Here is a 25,965-nt window from a genome sequence, read left to right as displayed (position 1 = left end):
CAGACAGGCCCCAGGAAAAATAAAAACTAAGCAGCTCTTCAAAAAGTCTGTATTTATTACATCCCAAACCAAAGCGTACATGTTTTCCTTGCAGGCTATCCCAAATATCACAATAGGGTAGCAAAGGTGTTTCTGTCCCAACAAAGCCAGAGGAAAAAAAACACTCCAATATAGATATGTTTATACAAAACTCATAAGGTCTTTAATTAAATGCAACATAAGTGGTATACACAGACAGATACGTACAAAAAGGTCGATGCATAAAAGTTAGTATTTTACATATCTTGTGCCTTTTCTTGAAATGTTGAACAGTTCCCTTCTCTACTAATACCATGGAGGGAATAAATTCTCTACCAATACCATGGAGGGAATTTAAAAACAGCAGTGTTTACTCAGATTTCAGCTCTTATTTACAGAAGATGGTAACATTGTAGAATATTCTTGCTTTCATAAAAAAAACCTTATAAAAGCTACTGGATATCTACCATTATAAGAGAGCTCTGCTAATGTCAGTGAGTACCACTATTCACAGCTTGATTAACCGATTACCGTTACACAGCTCAGGTTACACCTGCAATGATTATTTCAGTCAGTTCCAAGAAACACCAATTTCTCTCTTACCTGATCACCTTCCTTTTCAACTTCTCCTTCTCAACTTCTCAGCGGGCCCTTTATGGGTTTTCCAAACTTAAGTGCTAATGCTGACCACAGCATTAACACAGCAGGATAAAGACATGACAGAAAAGGGGATTAAATATAAAATACTTAGCTATTTTATTCTTCTGATTTTTTCAACTTTAATATTGCCTTCTTTCCACGTAGTGGAGCTTTGGCTCGGTCAGCTTCCTGCGCAGTTTCAGCAGTCTTCTTTTTTGGCTGCTGTTCTTTGGAACGTATCAGGTCTTGACGTCCAAGTTCAGCCATTTTTGCTTCCCAGGACTTAATTTCGTTTTCATACCGAACCTTATCATCTTCAGCAAGCTGCAGGTATGGCTGGAAGACAAGCACACCTCTGCAGTTGTGGTAAGGGCTATATCTGGGTAACTGCCAGGACACAACTTCCCCTTTGCTACAATGGCAACTTACTACAAGACCCATGCCATGTGCATCCCAGGCACCCACTTTCACCTCCAGCAAATTCCAAAAAAAAAAAAAAGCACCGAACTTGAACAAAACCACAAAATCCCACCAATGAATTTTGGGGATGTGAACACATGGCAATTCCCAAAGAGGAAGTTTATTCGATGTTACTACTAAGGTGTTTTATTTGATTACTAACTTGAGAGAACAGGCCTATGTAAGGAACAAGAATGGGTTTTCCTGCATCTTTTTTTTTTTTTCCGCAGAAAGAATATGAACCTCACACATGTTCTAAGCACACATTCAAAACAATGTGGAAGAAGGGCCTTCAGGAGAAAGGGCAGACTGTACAGAATAATTCAATAATGCAGAGATTTATTATTGGTATAGCACTCATCCATTTTTCATATACCCATCTGCAAATTTGTATTTCAAATACATTGTGAATACTGCCAGAAGACTATCCCCAACACAACCAAAGTTAATAAATGACATGCAAAAAATCACTTTTACTACACTGGCATTTACAAATATTATATATTATCAGAAAAAAAAAATCTAATTGTTGCAAATTATTCCACCTCCCTCCCTTGATCCCATTCACCTTCCATTTCCAGGCATACAGAACTTCCAGCCTATCCCACTTACATTTCATCAACACTGTTAAAGAAATGGTCATTACTGGAATAAAAGTAATGACTATCTTTTTCAAGACACGTAAATAAGATCTCAAGAGTAGTTTCCTCTATATTATCTGTCAATATTAGTATAACACTGGTAGATAATTGTCAGTGTTATATCTAACTAACTCAAGGTTTTTTAACGATTTATTGACTAAAATTTTTCATTTTCCAGTTAGATCAGAGCCTCATCAAAAGCCGCAAACATACCTGTTTTTCAGAACTGGGCAGATTTTGCCACGTTTCGAATAACTGCTTCAGCTTTGCCTACAGGATATTAAATACACAATACATTAGTATTATTTTAACACTAGACAGACCGCAGAGGGTTACAGACGAAAGCCAGGTATAAACCAATATAAAAAAGCAGGAACTCATGTAGGTTTAATACTACATATTCTTAACCTAGGTAAATAATAAATGACATGGTTTGACAACTTGCTGGGCATCATCTGAGACACTTTTACAGATAATAGAAGCACAAAGTAGACTAAGTTACTCAGCGTGCAGCAAAAGCAGGCGGACCAAACAGATGAATTGATTTACAGCACCATAACTACATCTGAGCCTGCATATTGGTTTAACATAAACCAAGCCCAACTTAAGACAAGCCCACATAGGTACTAACCATGTCTGCAGGAAACTGTGTGTCACTTCAGAAGTATTTAGCCATGTATGTGTCAGACTGGGCCTCAGCTGACTGAAGATGCCTGCCCTTGTAGACAGAAAACTGAGGAACGCAACTATTTCCCTCATCCTGATTTACTTGCTGCTAAACATACCGACATCCTAATTAAACTGGTTTTAATTAACACCACAAGGTGTTTTTGCAAATGAGTCCCATTGGATCTTTCCATGACACTACATTATCACCACTTCCCAGGTGATTAAATGCACAGGGCAAGGTGAGTATTGGGCACATAGGTGAGGTCTCCAGTGCATCACGTGCACTAATCCATCGGCACAACTTAAATCACCCCAAAATGCAGCTTAGTGTGGAATTCGCAACTTTGCTGAGAACTCTTCCACATCTTGTAACACTGATTGTGCCAGAAGAAGTACAATACTGGAGAACTGGTAGCAGACCACTGTCACCATGTGAAAAATTAACAGATTTCTAAGTTAACAAGAAGAGTTCTCTCCTTACAAAAAGGAGGCATGAAGCCTGTAAGCACTAAGCGCACAAGATACAGCAAGTATTTAAGTTTGTACATCCACATAGCAGCTTATATAGGATGTACCACCAGCAGCATTGCCAGATCACTACAGCCTAAAAAACAAAAACATTTAAGTTAAGCAAAATGTAGATACTGAAGTGTTGAACATTACTTTGAAAGCCACAGAATCCAAGACAGACTTTCTGAATATAATAGTCTGTTAAGGCACTTATAACTATATATATATGTGTATATATATATATATATATATATATATATAAAACTATATATAACTATATATGTATATACACACACACACACACGCACGCATGTTTGTTTGTTTGTTTTTTAGAAGAATTTTTCCTGGCTTACCGCAGGTGAAACTCCCACACTTTTTTGAAAGTTTTCTGACACAAAAATGTTAAAGCCACTACGAGGTCTTTTAGGTTTTCCAAGCACAGTCAATTCCTTTAAAAACAACAAGAAGAGTTAGTCAACCTACCCTGCATACATTTTTCCAAACTAAACTTAGCATTTATATTCATATTTTGCACACACAAAATAATGAAGTTCAATTTTTAGTGATTTAGTGATCTGTAAACTGGACCGTATATCAAGATGATTTGGTTATTTACATCTGATGACAAACTAAATTAAGAAAAGTTAAAAACTTGATTTTTCACAGATATAAGAGGAAAAAACACTTTTGAACTGACTCTTACTTCAGCAAAGTCTTCTAGAAACCAAAGATTGTTACTAAATTCCACTCAGCAAGAAAGTCACGACGAGAGGTTTTCTATTATCTTCATACAGCTTTAGTTACTGGTGTGAAATTCTGTATGCTTGCAGAGAGGAGGGCAGATTGCTAACTGTGGGAGGTGAGGTGGAACAGAATCAGCAGATTCCCAAGGAAAAAGAACTAGTTTCTGTGTCAGAATGCTTTGTCTACATGGATCACAGCGAGGCAGCACAGCACGTTAGGGGTGCATTTACACTTACCATTTTCTCCAGCCCTAACACACTCCCACTATAACTGGGGTTCTACAAGTTACCACCTGCCTAGGTATTAGGTATGGCAGTTAAATTCCTTGTGGTGCAGGAACCATTTGGATTAAAACCTTCCTCTAAGTAGGGGAATTCATTTTACTTTTGTCAATTAGGGAAGCATCACACAAGCAGTTTAATTCACAGAAATGAATAAACAGTAAGTAAACCCTTCAACTGATTTTGCCACTAGACAAAGCATAATACTGTACCTTTACAGATGGTTCTGTCTCTCAGGATTTATAAATAAACTGGCTACAAGGAAATTGGGAAGATGATCCATATGAAGGACATGAACAGACATGCATGTATGTAGGCCTAACTCTATACGCCAGCAGCAGCACAGATTGCAATGAGGCAGAGCTGGGAGGAAGGCAGAAAGGCTATTTCCAATGGCAGTCGCCTCACAGGGGCTGCCAATGAGCTAACGGATACAAGGTCTTTGGGAAAAGCTATTTCTGGCTGTTTTCCCAAGGCAGGGAGGTGTTGCTGGTTCAGACGCCTTATTACCTGTTGTTCCTCAGGCAGATTTAGGAAGAGGAAGAAAAAAGCAGAGAGGCTAAATAGAAGCACAAAGATACCTTGCTAATTCTGGTCTTCAAGCACAGGAAAGCCACTAAAATTCCTGCTAACACCAGCAGTGATTTATGTATTTATTTTTAAAGTTTTAAATTCTAAGCATTTAACTCTTCTCTGTATACCCGACAAACAGATTTCAGTTTCCTTGAGAGAACAGAAACAGACTTGGAAATACTGACTCTCTTTTTCCTGAACGATCTTCTTTTCGCCAGTCGTTTCCTCCTTTCTTCTTTCAAAGCCGCAGCCTGGGCTGGAGTTAGCTGTGCTTTATATGCAGCCAACTGCTCTTCATATATTCGCCAGTCTGCCTTTCTTGCTTCCTCATAAACCTACAAGACAAACATACAATCTTCAGCCTTACCGAGGTGTTTTCATTCAGCTAAGTGTGGTGCCTTTAAAACTACTAGAAAAGGGAAACAGCCTTCTGAAACACTCATTCTGACATAGCCCAATCTCCATATCAATGCAACAAATGCAACATTAAAAATAAAATACAAGCACCTACAACTAGGTAAGAAAGGTACTTCTGTAAAAACTTCGGTTCCTGTTGAGTTTCAGTAATCAGCACTGTCTGGTATTCCTCTTCTGTGGCAATCCCTTCTAACCCCTCCCCGCCACCTCCTTGCTTTCTCAGGTCCCTGCACTTGAACATTACATGAGCTAACACTTCTAACCTGCTAATAAAAAAAAGGTAACTAAGATTTTTAGACTGAAGTATCAGATCTGTTTGATTAGTGGAATGGATTGAGAAGAACACAGATTTAAAAGCTGGCTCCACTCCTTGAATTATCTTAGTTAATCTGATAACAAGGCACCTGACAGATCTTCAGATGCGGCTCGATGCAGTAATAATCTTCCATGCAAGAAGGAAAAGCTGCAGCTCAGTTGAAATGATTGCTCTCTAACTACATCCCACTGCAGCACACAAATTCTTTGGTTGCCAAACACGTTCCTAGAACCACCAGTGCTGGGTACAGAAGCATCATAAAGTCACAGTCTTGGTGCTACAGCACCAAGTGGGGCTGAGCCAGTCTACCAAGCGTACATGTAGATCTGAGAAGGCACCATCCCCTTCTTTATTTCAGGCATACAAACAAAAAGACACACGTTACACTAAGGCACACAGAGACAGAAGTCCAGAAAGGACCTGAGAGCACTAAAACGCTACGATATAAGAGCACTCGAATACTAATAACAAAAGGTATCATTTGTTTAGGCAGAAAAAGAATCAACTGCCATCAGTTCCTGACTGGAACTCATTGCTAACTGCAATCAAGGAAGAACATCCGTTAATTTCCTATAACTGGCACTTAGAGTAGCAATTAGCAACTGTATTTGTAGAGTTCTTTTACACTATCCCTTGCAATTGTCACTCTTAATGAAACTCGGCTACCTATAACAAAAAATAAGTCAACTAAATAAGACTCTAAGGAAGTTACCTGAAAATCACGTCTCTGATTAGCATCTAATCAGATAAAAGAGGTTGATCCTTTCATCAACAATTAGTTCAGGTCTCTCCTAACTTATGCACTGAACAAGTAGAATCTTACAATTCTTACATTATTATATATGTATGCACCCACATATAATTATGATTCATAAAATAAGATACAAACTTACCTGCTTCTGCGAGGCTGGCAACTCCCTCCAATCACCTGCCAACTTTTTAACCAGCTCCGTATTACTCATTTCTGTATATTAAAATGAGAAAGCAAGAAAGTCAAGATCAATGCTGTATTTTCAGTAAGTTTCTTCAACTTTCCTGAAGCAGGCTGTCACTAGTATCTTTCTCCTGTAGAAATATATTTTCCTCCTTTCATAACAGTAACTACTTTGGTGTAGCAGGGGAGGCAAACTGTAATTTGGGTGAGCGGAGGAGGGCTCCCACTTATGGTTCAAACCACAACAAAACATACAGTTGCAAATTGAAGCAGCATTTCAGCTCTACAACAGTTTACTTCTTTGGCTGTATCCTTTTCTTTACAATACAAGATGGTCTGAAATGGGAGCAGAAGTGGGGGGAAGAGACCAAAAGTAAAATTTCTAGTTCCCAACTTTTAGCTAAAGAGCCTGCTGGATTCTTTAAAGCAAGTATAGAGTGATCTCAACCACCTTGTACAACAAACTTATTTAACTTTTATTAAAATAAAGTCCTTCAGCTACAATATATTTTTTTAACCTTACTTCTGCTGAATGTCATCTTTCTCCCACAAACAAAATCGCAGTGACTTGAGATTGTTTTGTTCTTTTAGCTGAATGCCATCAACTCATTTGATGAGTTTTCCAGTCAGATGTGAATTTGAGGTGGGCACAAAAAGAAAATCAGTGTTTCTTTTCTTGAAAAATCCTTTCCAGGATTTCCCTCTGCTCCATTAGAAAAGAAAAATGTGGATCTTCCTCTGTCCCATCTCAAATGTAAAGTTCAGTCATCTCAACAAGGGAAAAGCACAACTAAGCTGTTGAAAGTAAGCTGACTTAGACAACAGAACCGTTAAGGTTGGGGAAAGCCCTCCAAGATCACCTGGTCCAACCATCTACCCACCACCAATGTCACCCACTAAACCATTTCTCCTGGCACCAGGTCCGACCTTTCCTTGAACACCCCCAGGGACGGTGACTCCACCACCTCCCTGGGCAACCCGTCCCAATGCCTGACTGCTCTTGCTGAGAAGAAATGTCTTCTCATTTCCAGCCTGAACCTCCCCTGGCGCAACTTGAGGCCATCCCCTCTGGTCCTGTCACCAATTACCTGTAAGAAAGCACACTGCTCTTAAACCCTCTGAATACACAATGCTCTAGCGATTCAAAAACAAAATTACCGATTTTTTTTTGAGCAGTATCCCTACCAGAATAAAAATAAAAAAAAAAAAGACAAATCTCCCAGTGGGCTTTGAGGCACAGAGGGCTCGTTTGGGAGTTGTTTGTGTGCTGTACCCCGTGAGGCACCCCCCGCCCCGCCCCGCCGTACCTGGGTGCTGCCGGCGGAGCGGGCCCTGCCGCTCGCTGACGAAGCGGAAATAGGCCGTGAGCGGCCGCTTCGGGCGCTCCGCCGAGCTCAGCCGCCGGGCCAGGCCCCCCTCGGCCGCGCAGGTGGCGCCGCAGGCCCTGCTGGCAACGGAGCGGCGGTTAGCGCTTAACGGCCGCCGGGAGGCCGCCGAGCCCCCCTCGGTCCCCTCCCCTTCCCCTCCCCCGTCCCGGCCCCGCCGCACCTGAGGAGCCGCCCGGGGCCCGCCGCCAGCCCCGCGGCACGGCCCAGCGCCGCCAGCGCCGCCGCCATGGCTCGGCCCGCGCGGGGCACCACGGGACGGCTCCGTCGCGAGGGGCGGGGCTTCCGAGAAGCCCCTCCTCTCCTCGCGCGCCCGTCGCCAAGGTGACCCCGCCGCGAGGCCACGCCCCCTTCGAGGAGGCCACGCCCCCTGGTGGTGCCGGCCGGGGGGGGCATGGCATTTAATGGCAAGGGGAAATGAAAAGGGGCGGCGGAAAGGAACCTCCTCCGGGGTGCTGCAGCAGCTGGGCGGGGGGAGAGGGATGCAGGGAGGGGGTAGGATGGTTAAACGAGCCCGGAGCGCCAAAGGAAGGAATAGGGAAAGGTGACTTTAAACAAGTTGTATTTTATCACACGCTGCATTTGAAAAATAATCTGAAGGTGGAGACGCAATCTTGCTTATCTTGCAGGGTGATGGAAAGCCGCTTGTACAGGAGAACCGGCTGCAGTACGACCATTTCCAAACAGCCCCCAGCTTTACAGCTCAGCACAGCGGAGGACAGGGAGTGGTGAGAGATGCACGTCAAACTTCCACATGGCTCATAGAGATACTGAGAACATTTAGATCACTTCTACAAGCGTGTTTCTACTCATCTAACAGAAATAAAAGGTCTTCGACCATCACAGCATGCTCCAAGGTTTCTACCACCACGTCTGCCAGCCTCACTACGTCAGCCTACAACAAGTATACCAAAGCACTCATTTTAATAACAAACCAAAACATTTCTTCAGTTTACAGCCTAAAGTGAACAGATATTTAAAAACTAACAGAGCCACCCTCCACCAGACTTTCATTTCAGAATTCATTGATATGTCAGATAAAATCAGCACTGAAGTGACATTTACCTGCATGAGACCAACTTACGCCATTAGGGCCAGTGCATGCTTTCCCTCCCACACCCCAAATTCCAGTTTAGCATTCATTACAAACGAGTAAAAAACATTTTTGTCATCTTACAGAGCTATTTTATGATGACGACTTTCCCAACTGCAAGTCACTTTTGTTTCATCTGCAAGGCACAGAGCAAAAAAACAAGTCACGGTTCTGCTGTCAGATACTCGAGAAGAATTTGCAACAGGCCCTTGGAGCTGTTCTCGTTTTCATCTAGTTTAGAAGAAAGGATCGCCCCTCGCCAGCACCACTGGTTTTGTGCATGCATACTCAAGTAACAGTTAATGGGTTAAGTTAGCTTCAAGAGTGAGAAGTTTACCGTGACATTCTGGTATTGCAAACAGGCTCCCTTAACTGGGGCATTTGATGTTCAAGCACCTGTGGTATTTACTCCATACATTAATATGCACGTAGTAGGCGATTAAAAAGGTTGAAATCCTACATAAAGCAGTGGGCATAACATGCTAAGGAAATTAGGCTGAATCTTGCATAAAAGTTAATTGCGACACAGATCTAACTCGTATCTGACGCATAGCTTCATCTCCCTTTTGTCTACAACACACATGCACACTTCATATTTTGAATCCCTAATGTTAGAACAAGCACTTTAAGGATATGCATGATTTTAAAAAAACAGCCAAGACAAATAGTAGAAAATGCATTTTATTTATATGGAAAAGGCTACATTTAGATTTGTAAAAGGTCTGAGTGTTATGTTGCCCACATGTCAAAAATCAGTTGTGAATAGCAACAAAAAGGTTACATATCTTTCTACATAGCAGTGCAATTAGTTCACATTGCAATAAAATTAAGTCAAGTATGCAACAGAATCAAAAACAAGTGTTTCTCCATAATCAGCGTACAAAGAATTACAGTGCAAAGATCATTCTAGGTTTTAAGAAATCTGCAGTCAGTCATTAGGACATCCTAACGGGCAGGATATCCCAATTATTTTCATTACTAGCAGTTGTATCTTGTCAATACTGTGCACAAGAAAGTAAGTCTAAAATGAAATGACTTACATGGCAAATAAAATATATTTAGTCTATACAATAAAAATACATATTATATAAGTGAACTAACAAAATGAAATTTGAACACACTTATGAAACGGACAACATATCTTAAGGACACACATACAGTATTTATCACGTAAAAACAGCTACTTTTTTCCAGCAAAAATAATTTGGTTGCTTTACAACTGCATTATGGATCTTACAGTTTGAAGATGCAGATGTCCAACTCTTAAAAACCATAATAAATGTCTTCTGCAAAGCATACAAAGAGGATAAATATTCTTATCACAGTCCTAAGGTTACTTTTGGAAGTTTGTTTTCCCTTGCTCCAGAAACACACTTACATGGGTGAAAAAATAAAAAATTCAAGGGGCATTATGGTACATTGAAACAGTAAACTGTGCTCCATTTCCTTCTAAGTTTGAAAAAAAAACTAGAATTTACAGTACTCTGTGGTATATGAAAAAGTCTTCACAAGTTTACATTGCATATTTCTGAGTCCATTCTCTTGCGTGTCTGTTGTATCTGTATGTGCAGAAAGAAGGCATTGAGTGAAGAGCTGTTAGTGATGCATGGACAGTAGCCACGTATTTACTTCATGCAGACATTATTGAGCTTTTAATCTCTTAGCATCGACTCAAAGTTAAAATGTCTAAGAACCAAGAAACATATGCACGTGTTCAGTTAAGGTTACCTATCAAAGCTATTTAGACTCAAACTCAAAACCAATCTTACTGGTTTGTACTAAAATGAGTATCGTTGCGCATACTTAGCTTGCATTTCACAACTGGTTCCCTTACTTGTACATTAACAAGAGTTTGTTGCCAATTATTCCCAAATGTGTATGCTATTAAAAGTCTAACAAAGTTCACACATTTAAGCTGCATAAAATTCAGCATCATTAACTGACATTGGAAAGGGTGCAGATGGAAGGCACATAGATGTTATTCTCCATTCTACACTTCCACCTACATTTCAGAACTTGAAAGGAAAATTTCCTGAAAAGCATTTCTGACTAGATTTTAAGTGTCAGGTCTTTTCCTTCTGGTATGAAGCTGACTAGCACTCCCAGAGGGAAGCGTCCCTGGAGAGTCAGCAACTTTGCCTCTGGTCCTTGAACTTGCTAGCATTCTACTCTTCAGAGTAGATTCACTTTTTTCTGTCCTCCAGAGGAAACATTGGCAAGTTTTTTTTTAAAATCACTTCTCAAGATCAATATACCAACTCCTGTACTAACTTAGTTTGCTCTTAAGAATATGTACTCATTCAAGTCTTTGGATTTTCAGTTACACACTCAGGGGTAACCAGCCCCATTATTCACTTCCCACATCTAACAGGATAGTAAAAATTCAGTGGGTGAAAAGCATAAAGAGACAGAGCTATAGTCAAGAATTTAATCTTCTCCTACTTTCTGTTACAATGATTCAATTTCAAGTTGTGGAGATGGAGAAATATCCCTTGTTCACTTCCTTTACAAACAGGAGGCTGAAAATACTAAGTGGATGGATAAAACCAGAGACACAAGTGGGCAGAAGCTGAAGCACAACATCCTCAACTCGAGAACAATCTGCTTTGCAGAACAAGCCACAGTTCAAGCATTTCAAAAGTGGCTTACATGATTTGATTGTATCAGACTTTGAACTGTCAGAAAAAAAACATTTTAATAATTCTCACTCTAGCGAAGAATACTAGACCTTAAACTTCCATGTGACTTCTGCCTCACTCCCTTTCTACCCAGTCCTGAATGTAAAAGCAATACTCAAATCTTCATGAAGCTGTGACAACAAATAATTCTTACTTGGGATTATTTTTTTATGTAATGAAAAATAAATAATACATTAATGCTGTGTGTTAATATATTTTTGTACTTGTTTGCATAAAACTAAGTATCCAACAATTGTGTACACCTACAGGTTCCTGCTTGCCATTCTACCAATAGGTATTTTCAAGATTTAAATATCTAATCCTCTATAGAGTAGAAATCTATGTAAAGAGTTTTTAAAAAAATAAGGTAAACAGCTGTATAGCCAATCACTATCTGCAAGTACCACACACATAAATACGCATAATTATGTCATACTCACTTTTCCTTGTCTGACTTGTAGATCTGTGCAATATCCGGTACTAAAGGATCATCTGGATTAGGATCACAAAGTAAGGAGCATATGGACAATAAAACTAAATAAAAGAGATGCTAGGTTAAACAAGTTAGTTCACTTCATTTCTATAATCCTTTAATATATTCCAGTACACAGACAGTGGAAAAAGGAAGACTAGAAAGAGAATGCGTATCAGTATTAAGGTTTTGGACAGCGGTTTTGCTCAGAAGTGTTAATACAGCACCATGTTTGCAATGCATATAGGCATTAAACACCACCTGAAAACAGCCTAGAGAACTCACAATCCGTGCACTTATACCTCTGGTAATTATCTCTTTCCCATGTTTTGACCTATGAAAATTAAACTACAGAGTACATATCAATGTTCGATCAAACGAAGCCCTTACATCTTCAATTATTTATAATTATCATTAATATTATACTACCATGTAACACTGGATTTGTGCATATCCTTCTCCACTTCTGTGCTGACTGTTATTCTCTCCTTCATATGAGCATTTCACTTGATTTGATACATGTGACGCTTCCATTTGGGGAAACATTTTACCAGGTTTTTATGCAGGTACTCACTTATGATTCTAGTTTTGATCCCTGGTATCTGAGGACATTTGATTTTTCTCACACTTTCAACGCACATATTTCAGGTAACTTCAATTTTAAACTCAGAACTAACATGGATACCAAAAGCACTCACTTCGACAATTCACAACAGGTTGTGAAAGGGAATTTGATGCTACAGTAAGAATCTGCTGTAGAATATGATTTTTTTCCCCTTGCTTTGTCTTGTTACGAAAAAGATTGGACTAACACGTATTTACAGCAGTAGCAAGCTTCATACTGACATACTTTATTAGGTGCCAGTAACATTGGAAAATCAGGTTACAACACTCAGTGACACCAATCAGAGGTGCTATCAGTACGTCATAATCCTTTGATCCACTAAAACAAGAACTGTAAACGAGAAATTTCTTCCATTAGCCACTGAGCTGATTTCCAGTTTAAAAAACACGAAATGTATACGTGTTAAAAGCAGGTCAAGTCAAATCACACAAGACCTGCAGGCTGCTCTTCTTTAGAGCTGAAGGAATACTCAAAAAAAGTAAACACACTTACAGAAAAGTGCTAAAGATCTGAATACTCAGATACCAGATAAATACCAACTGGTAAACAAGATCTAGGTGCCAACTAAACACATTCTGAATAACTAGGAACCAATTTTTGCTCAGCAATACACCAAGCAATTTCTGTGGAAAGCTGGTATGAGCTACACACAACAGTAATTCATGTCTTCAACAGCTACGTGAGAAAACACCTTTAAAATTGTATTTTATTTAGCTACTGAAATTATTGCGTATGGTTGGTGTGCATGAGCAGAAGTTGCTTTTCCAATCATGTATAACAAGTGCACCTGCATAAAGCAATTTCCATGGGACAAAGACTAACAATGTTTTCCTTGCTCATACACCAAATGCAATGACACTGTTCTAAAACAGATACATGGTTTAGAGAGCTTTCAAAAACATAAGCAAGACGTGATACTGTTTAATCTTTTGAGCAACACGAGAACTTTCTGCAATATGACTAAGATCATGGCTAAGCATTTTGAATATGGGTGAGAAAAACTGCAGCCACATTTTAAGCAGCTTTTGAAGTGACACAAAATGCCTACAACAAAAGAACTAATTAACCGTAACCACAATGTTCCAAATATCAAGTGTTCAAATTTGAGAAAAATTTAACTACAAGATTAGAGTATTTTATTAACTCTTTTACTGATGACTTAGAAAACAGTTATGTTTTAAAATTCATCTTACAGAGGAATCCAAGCCAGAACAACTTATTAAATTTCAAAATAAAGTGTAATTAAGATCTTAGCCCACATAAGCATGCTCAGGCAATCACAAGCAATCCAAGAGGCCTCCCTACATGTCAGTATTGGGGTTTTCCATTTACATCCAAATTCATTTGGTTTTGCAGCTCTGTTCAGAAGTTTCTCTTCAGTTCTGCCCGCACAGTCAGTTATAATACAGAAGCTGCACTTCAGCCTAATTGGACATTTTTTATCTCACCCAATTTGGTTTAGAACATTTCCTTGCCATGCAGATAATGTATGATGTCATGCGACACTCCAAATAAACTGTGCAACATCTTGGACCATAACACGGATTCCAATGGAATTACCACTGCTGTAACATGCAGGATAAATGAGTTCTCACTGGCACCCTTGGACAATGTAGTGAAACCAGAAAAAAAACATGGCAGTGTATGCAAATTCATAAATCCATTAGCATATCTGTGACTTTACCTTTAGATACAGTCAGAGCTGGTGACCACTGAGACCTCAGGATATCAAGACAAATACTCCCATTACTGTTTATGTTTGGATGATATATTTTTGTTGTAAAAGCAATCTGGAATTAAAAAAAGGTAAAAAAAATAACAAGTAACATGAAATTGTTTTTTACATTTGGAATCCTTCACATTGTCCCTTCATTTCCAGTCATATTCCATCTGCCATACCCAACACAGCATACTGTACAACCTCTCATCCTATCACCCAGTTTTAGGATTCAGTTCGTCCCTTACGTACCCTATCACTGGCCCTTCTGGTTTCAACTCCCAAAAGAAAGTCCCAGACAGCTAAAATATAGACACAGCTTTGACCTAAAAATTGTGTAAGTTTGAAGACAAAGGACTTACCTTTGGTGGTTTGAAAGGATAGTCTGTTGGAAAGTGTACTGTGAGAAAAAATACTCCCCCTTGATATGCACTATCAGGCTGGAAAAAAACAAAAGAAACAAAACCCCTTAATATATTTCAGTTATTGTGGAGCTTCTCTTCTGAATGCAGAGAACCTCCCAAATGGATGAGTAACTTAGAAAGCTCATTTTTTATCCCCAGTACACAGCCCATAGTGTACTGAGGATACCGAACCCTCCCACTGGCCAGCGACGCTACAGTAGAGCCAGCCGTGGCTACTACTGCAGTAGCACAACGTGGCTACTGAGTGCTGCCCTTCTTGGGGAGGGGAAGGAGGGGAGCAGCGTTTGACTGGTGGAGCTACAAAACTGCTGATCCATCAGCTCCAAACTAGCTCCCTCCTCAGTATCTGGGCTGTGAGGCACTCCTGGAAGCTCAGCTCCATGGCACCAAGGGGACCAAGAGCAGGTCTTCCAAATCCTGTCTCCATACAACACCACAGCTGCTCTGCTACATTCGGGATCTTCCTCCATCGTTAAGCTACAAATATACTTACCTTAAGAAGTGGTTTCTCTTTGCAGATGCAAAGAGTAGGATTTTCCAACTTAATTCAGGTGATCATGATGACATCAGGGAGTTTTAAAACACACAACATCTTTGTGACCTGTACAAATCTGTGAACATGCATTTTGTTAGAGAACATGTGCACAGGTTTACGTCCAGGTTGCACACAGTTAATAGATAGAAATAACTTTGTTGCAGTCAGCTGTTGAAGAAATCTTTCATTTTTATTTACTAGAGAAGTGGGGAAAAAAGTCTCAGTGCTAAATGACCGAGCAGCGCTTCAAGTTCAAATTAAGGGAAGGAGAAGAAAAATCTCTCTTGTTACTCAAGAAGTTTAAAACAGCAAGACAGGAACTCAGTCTCAGCAAAGCTGCAGGAGAAGTTTTGGGTTTTCTTATGGAAGTAAATGCAGATTTTTTTTTTTTTTTAGATAAAACGTTTACCTTAGAAATGAGCAAAAATTGCAGTTTTAGAGATCAATTGAAGAAGTAAAGTCACAAATGGTCCCTATGACATGTTGTCTTATGCACTCAAAATGCAGTGTTGCAACATAAGGCAGGTTATATACGGTATTGCTAAGAAGCCAGCATTAGGTAACATCAGAGAAGATTGCCACTCACAGTTAGGTTTGAAATGACTGCTTGCATGCATAGTAAATGGACTTTTCAAAGTTAAAATAAGCTGAAGATCAGACAAGTTCAGTGCCAAGGAGAAGGCGAAGCGAAGTCACACAGCGTTTGGTGGGTAAGGCACATCAAACTGAGGATGTGCAGACAGGAGAAGAGGTTACGCTACTTCCACATATAGGAAGTGAGCTCTGAAGGAAAGCTTTAGTCCTGTGCTTCCCTCAGCCCATCAGAAGATGTACGGGATGTGCACCCCTATTTCCTTATGTTATCGAGACAAAGTTATGTTATCAAGGCAAAAGTGCTGATAGTGTGGCTTTTCTCATCGACGGTTATGGTTGAGAAGGGTTGGCAAGAGATGCTCACTGTTATCCTTAACTAGAGAAATCTGAGGAACCTGAAGGGAAGAAAAGACTATTTTCCACTACAAGGTATGAAAGGCGAATTGCGAGCTGGAAAAAAAAGAATTAAATTGGGATTTATGTGCTAGTGTTTCCCTTGCTAAGGTCAAAGTCATTCAGAACAGAGACATTCCTGGTGGCAATCAGCACACAAGCTTTTCTTAACTCTATATTCTTTGATATTCTTTGCTGTTTTGCCATTCACCTTCAGGGAGTGCAGAAGGGCAAGAGCAGAATGACTTTGTATGTGAAGGAACACAGCTGCCAAAGAACAATGGCATAAGTACGAGTATCCTATAGAAAAGCTTGTCACAGTAATTCGAGTGGCTGCTGCATCACCACAAACTCCGTCACATCACTGACAAACTAGTAACTGGTCTTTTACTGCTCCAGAGCAGCTGTGATGGAAATGCAGAAATAGTCTCAAATTAGTCACAATTTCACTTTTCTCCACCATGTGATGTTGCATCTCATGGGATTAAGTAGTGTCTCAAATTTTCAGCTCAGTAACTGTACCAGAAGCTCTTCTTTCAAAATTACCAAATCCAAAAGGAAAACACTAGGAATACAAGCTCTTTGCCGTGGTATTTATAAACACCCCTTCTCTCAGGTCACGTTGTTCTTCATTCTTTTTGCTGAAACCCTTTCCAATTTTCCTTCAGAATGTTCCGTTCTTAATATATATTGCCCTTTCTTATGTCATGTCCTTCAAGAGTCATAAATCACAACTTTAGCAATCTCACTCAACTCAAAAAAAGCCTTTCTCACACAGAAACCAAAAGTACCCACAAATGGGGACTACAGTTCCCAAAAGCCATCAGCTTCTGCCAGAGCCACATCACAGCCCTCAAGTAAGTTCTAAAAGCCCCCGAATCACCTTGTGCAACACCACTCTTGTTTACAGTTCACAACTTTAACATAGGATTACTTCAACTATTTCTCTTTCAGAATTGAAATGATCTCTGAAAAGCAAGATCTTGAGTTTGCAGCCCACATCACCAATTCAAACATTAGGGATGCTTAATCAGACAATTGAAATTTCAGGAAGAAGACTACAGAATTTTTTTGAACAGTTAAAGAAGAAATGAGTGCCAGACTACTATAAACAACAATACAAACCCCAGATCTTTAATCTGTACATAGCACAGCTGAATTTAATCGCCATGTTAAAAGACACCCAAATGAATCCTTCTGTAACAAAAAAGGAAACACGCCTACTTTCTAAGGGGAACAAACTATTATACTTACAGGTCCCATAATAGTTGCTTGCCAATGAAACACTGCAAATCAAAAAGATAAAGTGATTAGAGATTTTCTAAGCTTTTCCTTAACCAGAAAAGGTCAGCCGTGGCAAGGTGCTATGAAGAGCTTACAGTCATCTCCAACAGGTCCGGCAGAACAGTGGGCCGGTGGGTCTCGCTGCAGGTCACTTAGCTCCTGGAAGAAAAACACAAATATTTGAAATGTATCTACATGAACAGACACACCACAGAGCAGCACCGCTTCAAAAGTGAAAACACAAAAAAATTTATTGAATAGATCTGTAATATTTTTTAAAGAAATCAAAATGTGAAGTGCCCATTGATAATGGAAAGATTTCTTCCTGATAGGTTTGTAGCTGAAGGCAATATTATACAGATTAACATCTGAAAGCATGAGAGTTACAACCAAGTTCGTAATACACTGGATCTACTGAAATAGAGGCAGAAAGAAATCAAGAAAAAAAGGGTTTATTGACTTCCCGGTAAACTAACTGCTTAGTTTAGAAATTTGTGCTCATCTGACTATCCCTTTAGCTTCTGATTTTATAAAAGGTTCGTGTATTGGCCTCATCTATATCCATTAGCTGAGTTAAACTAGCTCATAAAATGCTTGCAGACTGCCTAAAGATGATATAGGAAAGCAAAGGATCCTAAGTGAACTAGAGAACAAAAGGAAATTACCAGCTATACACCTTACTGAACATACCTGATTTGATTCTCTACATGCTTTCTTTCAAAAGTGACTACTAGAAAAACCTGGAAAAAATTGAAGTTTAAGAGAAGCATGCAGAGAAACTTTTGCATGTCAACTGATTTATTTTACAGAAGTTTAAACAGTCCCAAATAATTTAAATTACACAGACACCCCGCTTTTCATTTATGTCATCAACACTACATCAAACACAAAACAAGCCAGGCATTAACGCAGGTTCATTTTCCTTGTTTAATTCAATATACAAGTCTTGATATCTGAAGTTTTACTACACAAAGAACAAGTTATGTACTTTTTCCAGTTCCAAGCTGATAGGAACCATGCTGCTCTAAGTCTAACGAGCATGTGTAAATACTTCAATTGAAATAAGCTTAAACAATGTGTCCTAAGTCACTGTTCCTAAGTCACTCAACTAATTATCAAGAACATTTAATTCAACAACAAACACGAGAAGGTCTGCAAGGATCTTTATAAGTTTAGCTTAAAGACTAACAGTGGAAGCACTTCCACCCAAAAAATCATTAGTCAAGAAAATAATTAAAAAAAATCAACGTGTAAACCAGAACAAACTTTAAGTCGTGTAAAATTTGTATGTAGCGTGATCAGGCTTTACGCACAAGCTGAAGGGTTACAACTCCACACTTCCAACTGCTGTGATATATTTATCCGTTTACACCAGCCAGCAAGCATTTCAACTCATGCAGTGCCCTCCCTGAGACGCCCACTTCACCAGGGACAAGGTGCCTAGCACCCAAACTCGGACACACTTCTTGTAGGTCAACTCTTAGCCGCAGGTCCAAGGAAGGGCAGCACCACAAATATCCAACCACCTCTGAGCAAGCAGTAACATTACTGTTCTGCTAAGGCATGCCTTCAGCTGCGTGACTGAAAACATGAGGATTCTTTGCTCTACTGAAATAGGTACAGTCACTAGCTCGTATGACTCGCCAACCCAGCTTTATCCCGTTGGTGAAACTCTACACTGCTCCAGAAACAACACTCCAGGCTAGACTTGGACTGTATTTGTAAAGGATTTTGCTTTCGCCTTTTAGTCCCCTTTTCGATCTGCAGATTCAAGTTTCAGTAAGGGAGCAATACAGAGAAGCGTGACCTATGCAAAGCCCAGTCACTGCCAGCACAAGAAGTCAACAAGTCTCAAATTTCCAGGAATCACGAGACTCAGCCAGCAGCGGAGCAGTTCCAGCCACTGTCTGCACTAACTCACAGCCCAAGATCTAATAAGAGAAGATGGAGTTTTGTATGGACAGTACCAAAGTCATCTACATGAGACTGTTGGCTGAAGTGGAGAACTCAAAACCTAAAAATCACGTTTTATAGCAATTATGTCTGACTACTAAATTAAAGGTAACGATGGGGAAAAAAACGTAGCTTAATCCAGAGACTCTAAAATATGTACACACATTTCCTTACGCATGCGACTCACCATCACAGCTGCCGGGAAAGCAATTTTGGAGTCCCAAATCTGTAGCAGTACTTCCATTTGTGAGATGCTTTCCTTAAGATCTTAACATCCCCCAAACCATACAAATTGATTTTCATTCATATGTACACAAGTACTTCTGAACTGGTAAGAACTCGGAAAGTCTCCTCAGGCACACACGTGCAATTTGTTGAGGCTCAAGGCACTGAAATTTGTCCCCAATAAAAACATGTCTTTAATCACAGCTTGATGAGACCAGTCCAGTCCTGTCATTAGTATTTTCCCCATTCGTGATGAAGAGAAGCCTTTCTTCAGCCTAGTTCACTAAATGAGAGCAACGGTCACAGATATACTAAGACGGCTTCTGCAGCCAATTCAGGCTGTGTTCATATTTCCCATTCATAAGAAATAGAGTACTAAAGCCAATAGGCTTTGAAAATACAAATAGTAACGTGATCAAACTTTGTAAATTGAATTTGACAGTAACAGTTTGAGCCTTTGCATACAGCAGCTCAGATCAAGCTGTGATAAAAATCAAAGAAGTATTTTGCTTTGTACTGTTAATTATGCTGTTGAAGCTTGGCATTCAAAGCAAAATTATCTGGAGAGCTGTATGATTTAGGCTTCGATCTTTCCTACGCCTCCTGCAATGCTGTAAGGAGATATCCCTCACAAGTCACGCTGACTTGCCAGCATCCAGAGCTGAACACCACAGAAGGGCTGCAATGGTTCCCTACAATAAACAGGGGTACAAAAACTGCTTTGAGACTTTATATAGTTGCAAAAGAATGAGGTGTTGAATATAAGAATACAAAGCAGCAAAGATGCTCTTCAAAAGAAGCCAAAGAAGTCCAAAGAGCTACTAAGCACTACGTGCTGAAACCTCATCACGAAGCACAGAACTGCATGGAAGGCTGGCTGCAGACAGTCAACGCTAAAGATTTTTCTGTAATTCTAACAGAGTTGGTTCCGGCAGTTCTGTCCATGTTTTATGGATTATAAAACACTGCAGCATGATGCAGGTCTGCTTGCCTCAAGGCCTTGTCTGCACGGATATTTTTAGTCAGCGGTACAGAAAATGCTGGTGCAAGACTTTGATGCACGTATGCTAAAAAAAAAGTGGATTTGTAACTCAAAATAGTGTGGATTCTTTTTCAAAAGGGAAACTCAACACTGCAAGTTACAGCACACAGCAGGGCAACATCTTCTGAGAGACAACGCAAAAAGAATAAAGTTCTGTCTGCAAGAGCTGCAAGCAGAAGTATTAGCTATTTTAAACAGTGGTGAATGTCACGGCACAAAAGCATCTATCAGGAGCTCAACGCGTGCCACGCTTTGTCCCAGTGCAGCCATAATAAACTTGTATAAAGAAAAGAGCTAAGCTGTGGACACTGCTAGGAATAAACCTTCTAATCCTCTCTAACACTGAAAAATGTTACCTAGTAGAATAAAACATGGTTAATTCTATACCTCCGGCTGGTTGCAATTAACAGGTGTAACAGCAAACTACTTCTCCTGTTTAAAACCAGAGAACAGCAGCAGAGCACAGAAGCAGGCAGGATCCATGATCGGGTGAAGCAAATAAAGGAAGAGTGGCACAGTGTTAGAAATGTTAACCAGCAATTACTGGGGAGGGACACAGCAAAGCCTCCAAATTATCACCTCTCGTTGCACCACACACACTCTAGAATGCATGGACTCATGGACAGCATGAGACAAAAATTTTAAAATCAAGTTTAACAGATGTAAGACGCATACCACAAACTGTAAGCTGGAAATGTGTCTGAACATGCAGACTAGCACTCATTGACAAAGTACATTACAGAATATATTTCATAAATTGGAAAGCTGGTGAAGACTGGGAGGCCAGTTTAACAGTTCTGTGCTTCACTAGGAGACAGGGATTATCTCCTAAAAAGCTACAAGAATAAGATTGGAAAGGATATGTTGACAACAGGGAGGTAAATATTCTAAGCATAGCACTTACAGACACTCAAAGGGTATAAGCAGGAGTACCAATAAAAAAAACTAAACTAAAATCTCTCCTCTGTTGCAGTTAAAAAAAAAAAAAAAGAGTCCAAAAAAAAGTCTGCAGGCTATCAGAAGACAGAAATAAACTGCAGGCAGCATCACTAAAAGCTATTTTAGTTCTTTAAATACATGAAACCGCAACCGGAGCCCTTTTCCACACCATTATTTAAAATAGAGGTTTTTAAATTTGCCAGCTATGCTCCTCATTTCTTGCACAAAAAGCACTGTACTTTCTATCAAGTCGACACATTCACTGCTGCTCCTCTATTAATGGTGATTGGAACCATCTGTCCAAAAAGCAGCTAGAGCACTGATTAGACTTTGGCTAGTTAACAGATTTTCTCTTCTTCGTAAGTTTAGGAAATGTGAAGCATTTACCATCACGTCTCAATATAAAGTTAAGTTTTAGTAATAGAGTACCTATCTGGTTTTATACACTGTTCGATACAAAATATGTTGCTGTGATTTCACAGCTAATGTTTTGGAAACAAACTAAAATAATTTGTATTACAGAACTGAAAAAGTTTCCTTAGCATGTTTATTATCCCCTAAAGAAAGTCAGAACCTAAACCACAATTACTGATAACATTTGCACTTGAGTTAATTTAATCAACCAGAGTTATTTTCAACATAAAACTTGAGTTGGTATGTCCTGTTAGACTATGCACGTATGAAACACGCTGAAACAAACAAACATATAGCTGAATGGTAAATTTCAACGTTTGAATGCTTCCATTCTTACTGAGCTGTGGGACAAAAACAATCCAGCACTATGCACTGACAAGATTAAAAACAACAGCTATTTTTAAACCAGTCTTTAAATGTGTCAGAAAATACATGGCTGCTGCCTTCAAAATCTCTTCTACCCAAAAAAAGTCCAATTTATTTTTATGCTGATAACAAGAGCAAGTGAATACTGGTTTTCTAAAGATTTCAAAATAGTCTGAGCCATTAACAGGCATAAGAAACATCAGCAGCTCATTAATACTAGAGGAGCATCCAAAAGTACAGGATTTATGATGAAAACAATCTCCCCAGCTGTAAGACTGAACCAACAGGATAACAAACTGCCAATTAGGTAAGTAAACAGAGTATTTGCAACAGGAATCTCAGAAAAATGACCCTGCATGGGACTGATGGACAGAACTGACCCATTCAATAATGTCCCTAACACAACTGCCTGAATTATTTTCTACTTGGCACAAAAGCCGCGGTGTCTCAGTATCCTGGGGTAGTAATAATAAAGATTTCTTTGCAGAATGACCCTCCCCAGCTAAAACCTACACTATTTCTCTTCATAATCTGCAACATCTGGATTTTACAACATCCACAAAATAGCGGGTTATTCTTTCATCACTGCATCACAAACTACAGGGAAGCAGCTCTTGCCCCAAGGAACTTGTATTCTACATCATATACAGAGCACAGACTGAAGTTTTTGACAGCCTAGAAGCACAACTGCCTCTCCTTCATGCTACAGCAAAGCATTGACAAGTTCAACTAATCCAGACCCTCCACTTAAAATGAGTAAGAATCCCCCATCCTTCCAAGGAACTCCACGATGAATTTGTCATCGAGTTAGTACTGACCTCTATGCTTACAGAGCAGGGCTTCACATCCTCACTGCTCTTCCACCCTCAGCACTAAGCTGAACACACTTGGATGATCAGCTTGCTTGTTGGTTATTTACTTGCTTGTTCTTTTTTTTTTGTTTGTTTTTGTTTTTTTAAAAAAGCTCCCAAGCACAATGCATCCTTCCATTATTAGTGCAGAGCCCTGAAATCTACAGCTTGTCCTTTGAGGAGCCCCTCAAGGCAGACCAACGAAAGAAAAGATGAAACAACACAATCACAACGGCAATACTATTTAGAAACTGGAGTCCCAACTGGCACGGGACAAAATACACTTTCTAATATACATGTGTTACAGCTGTGCTTCCTCTGTAGGTGCTATCATTCTGACCACACAAGCTACCAAAATTATTGTGAACAAGCTTGTCACCAAAATCCTTCAGCTGTGTTAAAGCACAGTTCTGAGCCACTCTAAAACCACCCAGGCTTAACCAGAGGCACTATGTCTAGACTGACAAGTTCCCATGCAATGCCATTGTGTTTTCTGACAGTGCTTTGTTCTCCAAAGAGGTCCCCTAGGCACTTTCTCAAACTATAAAATCCTTACAGCGTTTCCTCTACTCCAGATCTTATCGTCTCCTACGCTCGTGATACAACATAGCTATCAACCTTTATAGCCTGTCTGAAACATCTGGGAGATGGATGGGATGAACAAACCTTCATAAAAACACATCTCATCTACTCCATTAGTTTTTCCCCATTTCATCATGTCAAGGAAAGCTCTGCGTACTACACTGACATCAAGATACATTGTCTTTTCAAACTTTTCCCCTTCATTTTTATCTTCCATTTGCAATAACTTCCTTGACACTTTCTTCTTTCACAGCAAGTGGCTTGTTATGATACTGCTTTGGAGCCTGGCTGCTGGACAAATCCCTCTAGCAGTAATTATTTTTTACCCTGGAAAGGCAGCAGATAGCAATTAGGGAAGATAATAATAATAATAAAACAGTAATAGTCTTTTCTGCGGAAAACGGGAAGAGGTAGCCAGTACTGAAACTAATCTCAACTCTTCTGGTAGCTCCCACTCCAGAATTTCTTCATGTTTCACATAAAACCTATTGCACAATCTGGAAATCTTATACTTGAAGTCGGCATTTCTCGACTTTCAGAGAACAGAGAAAGAATCTAATAAGACTAACAGTACACAAAACGCTAACTTCAGGATAGGTTTCACATCTATCGAACATAAAGTTTGAAAATACCACAGTAAAGAAAGCTGTGGTTTTCCAATACGTATGGACGCCACTAAAGGAGGCTTTTCCACCTCAAAAATGCCAGAAAACTACCAGACTTCCCACTTTCTTTACTCACCTTAACAGAAAGAAATTGGAAGAAAAGGAGAGAAAAGAAAGAAAAGGAAGACAGAAAGAAAAGGAAGAGGAAAGAAGGTATGCAGAACAAACCTTCTAACACAAGGGTCAGGAGATTCTCAGAGAGAAGGTGAGAAGTGAAAAAGACAAGAAAAAAAAAAGGAATAATCCCCACAATATACAGAAGCAGGACAGAACTTACTGTTAGACAGAAATCACCGTGCTCGTTGACAGTCAGCGCGGTATATTTGGTATAACACTCAAATATTGTGTCATGTATTTGTTACATATTTGGCATTCAGCGACAAAACCCTCCCCTGTTGACAAGATTTGCAGCGTGAGACCCGACCACCAGCTTCTGGTGGGAGCCCACAGCGGCCACCGTTCTCCACAGAGGGCACACCTCAGCGTTAACCGAAAATTTCTGTAAAAAAAAAAAACCAACACATTTTCCAAACCGTCAGCCGCCCCCCTCACCCCCCACCCCCCCTCAGGGCGGAAAGGCACGGCTGAGGATAAGAAGCAGGGCTCCTGATGGGACCGACCGGGTACCGGCGGCCTCCCGTCGCCCCCCGTCCCCGTCCCCACTCACTTTCTGTATCCGCTTCAGCGCCATGAGGGGACCGGGGCGGCGGCGGCAACGGCTGCGGCGGGGGGGGGAGCGCGGCCGGGGCGGTGCGGGCGGGGAACGGCATCGGCGCGCGCCGCGGAGGGAGGGACGAGGCGGGGGCGGGGGGAGACCGGGCTCTTTGTGTCCGCCATCGCGGGGCGCGCTGGGAAATGTAGTCCTGGAGGGGGGGGGTGCCCTCTGGTGGTGCTCAGGGAATGCTGACTGGGAAGCCCGTGGGTCTAAAGTGGTATCAGGGCGTTCTTCTGAGGAAGAGGAGGCTCAGGGGGGACCTTATTGCTCTCTACAACTACCTGAAAGGAAGCTGTGGGGAGCTGGGGGTCGGCCTCTTCTCTCAGATAACTAGTGATAGGACTAGAGGGAATGGCCTCAAGTTGCGCCAGGGAAGGTTTAGGTTAGAAATAAGAAGACATTTCTTCTCAGAAAGAGCAGTCAGGCATTGGAACAGGTTGCCCAGGGAGGTGGTGGCATCACCGTCCCTATGAGCGTTCAAGGAAAGGTTGGATGTGGTACTTAGGTACATGGCTTAGTGGGTGACATTGGTGGTAGGGGAATGATTAGACCAGATGATCTTGGAGGTCTTTTCCAACCTTAATAATTCTATGAAAAGGTGTTTGAAGGTCACGTCCTTGGGAGGCATGGCAGAGGATGAAGAACAAGCAGCTAGCCTGCAGGAAGCCCTAGCCTCACTGCAGTTGCAGCCAGTAACAGATGGATGTTGCATTTGGCCTTACTGTAACTGCAGCCACCCACCAGTACCAGATGGATGTTGCATCCAAGACACTGTATGGTAGAAAAAGGAGACGTGTGCTGCTTAAAAGGC

At 40.5% G+C, this 25,965-nt stretch overlaps 2 protein-coding genes across 4 annotated transcripts; both read right to left on the bottom strand.

The window, feature by feature from the left end:
* Nucleotides 1–35: 35 nt before the first annotated feature.
* On the bottom strand, nucleotides 36–7,868 carry TFAM (transcription factor A, mitochondrial). 2 transcript variants are annotated; one of them, XM_035538965.2, is made up of 7 exons: nucleotides 7,750–7,868; nucleotides 7,509–7,645; nucleotides 6,161–6,231; nucleotides 4,720–4,869; nucleotides 3,290–3,385; nucleotides 1,971–2,027; nucleotides 36–993 (listed from the first exon to the last, which is right to left on the bottom strand). In XM_035538965.2, the coding sequence occupies exons 1-7, from the start codon at nucleotides 7,815–7,817 to the stop codon at nucleotides 775–777; spliced, it is 798 nt and encodes a 265-aa protein (XP_035394858.1). In that variant the 5' UTR covers nucleotides 7,818–7,868; the 3' UTR covers nucleotides 36–774. The 2 variants fall into 2 exon arrangements, with proteins under 2 accessions (XP_035394858.1, XP_050567942.1); XM_050711985.1 differs by having other exon boundaries at nucleotides 7,509–7,648; nucleotides 7,750–7,832.
* Nucleotides 7,869–9,344: 1,476 nt separating this feature from the next.
* UBE2D1 (ubiquitin conjugating enzyme E2 D1) lies at nucleotides 9,345–25,221 on the bottom strand. Of its 2 annotated transcripts, none has more exons than XM_035538979.1 (7): nucleotides 25,107–25,221; nucleotides 17,498–17,561; nucleotides 17,373–17,404; nucleotides 14,534–14,611; nucleotides 14,139–14,244; nucleotides 11,798–11,891; nucleotides 9,345–10,238 (listed from the first exon to the last, which is right to left on the bottom strand). In XM_035538979.1, exons 1-7 carry the CDS (start codon nucleotides 25,128–25,130, stop codon nucleotides 10,193–10,195), a joined length of 444 nt encoding a protein of 147 aa, XP_035394872.1. In that variant the 5' UTR covers nucleotides 25,131–25,221; the 3' UTR covers nucleotides 9,345–10,192. The 2 variants fall into 2 exon arrangements, with proteins under 2 accessions (XP_035394872.1, XP_035394881.1); XM_035538988.1 differs by lacking the exon at nucleotides 25,107–25,221 and adding an exon at nucleotides 24,717–24,757.
* Nucleotides 25,222–25,965: the final 744 nt, after the last annotated feature.

The sequence above is a fragment of the Cygnus atratus genome, chromosome 7 (genome assembly GCF_013377495.2).
Source record: "Cygnus atratus isolate AKBS03 ecotype Queensland, Australia chromosome 7, CAtr_DNAZoo_HiC_assembly, whole genome shotgun sequence".
Taxonomy (NCBI): Eukaryota; Metazoa; Chordata; class Aves; order Anseriformes; family Anatidae; genus Cygnus; species Cygnus atratus.
This window is presented reverse-complemented; position numbering and strand designations above follow the sequence as displayed.

Coding starts and splice junctions, on each gene's coding strand:
- TFAM (XM_050711985.1), bottom strand. CDS start 7,817: ATGGCGGCGGCGCTGGCGGCGCTGGGCCGTGCCGCGGGGCTGGCGGCG. Junction 4,870..6,160: donor TGCCAGCCTCGCAGAAGCAG/GTAAGTTTGTAT, acceptor TTTGTCTTGTAG/GTTTATGAGGAAGCAAGAAA. Junction 994..1,970: donor TGCCCAGTTCTGAAAAACAG/GTATGTTTGCGG, acceptor CTTGTCTTCCAG/CCATACCTGCAGCTTGCTGA.
- UBE2D1 (XM_035538979.1), bottom strand. CDS start 25,130: ATGGCGCTGAAGCGGATACAGAAA. Junction 14,612..17,372: donor AAGCAACTATTATGGGACCT/GTAAGTATAATA, acceptor GTTTTTTTCCAG/CCTGATAGTGCATATCAAGG. Junction 14,245..14,533: donor ATCCTTTCAAACCACCAAAG/GTAAGTCCTTTG, acceptor TTTTAATTCCAG/ATTGCTTTTACAACAAAAAT.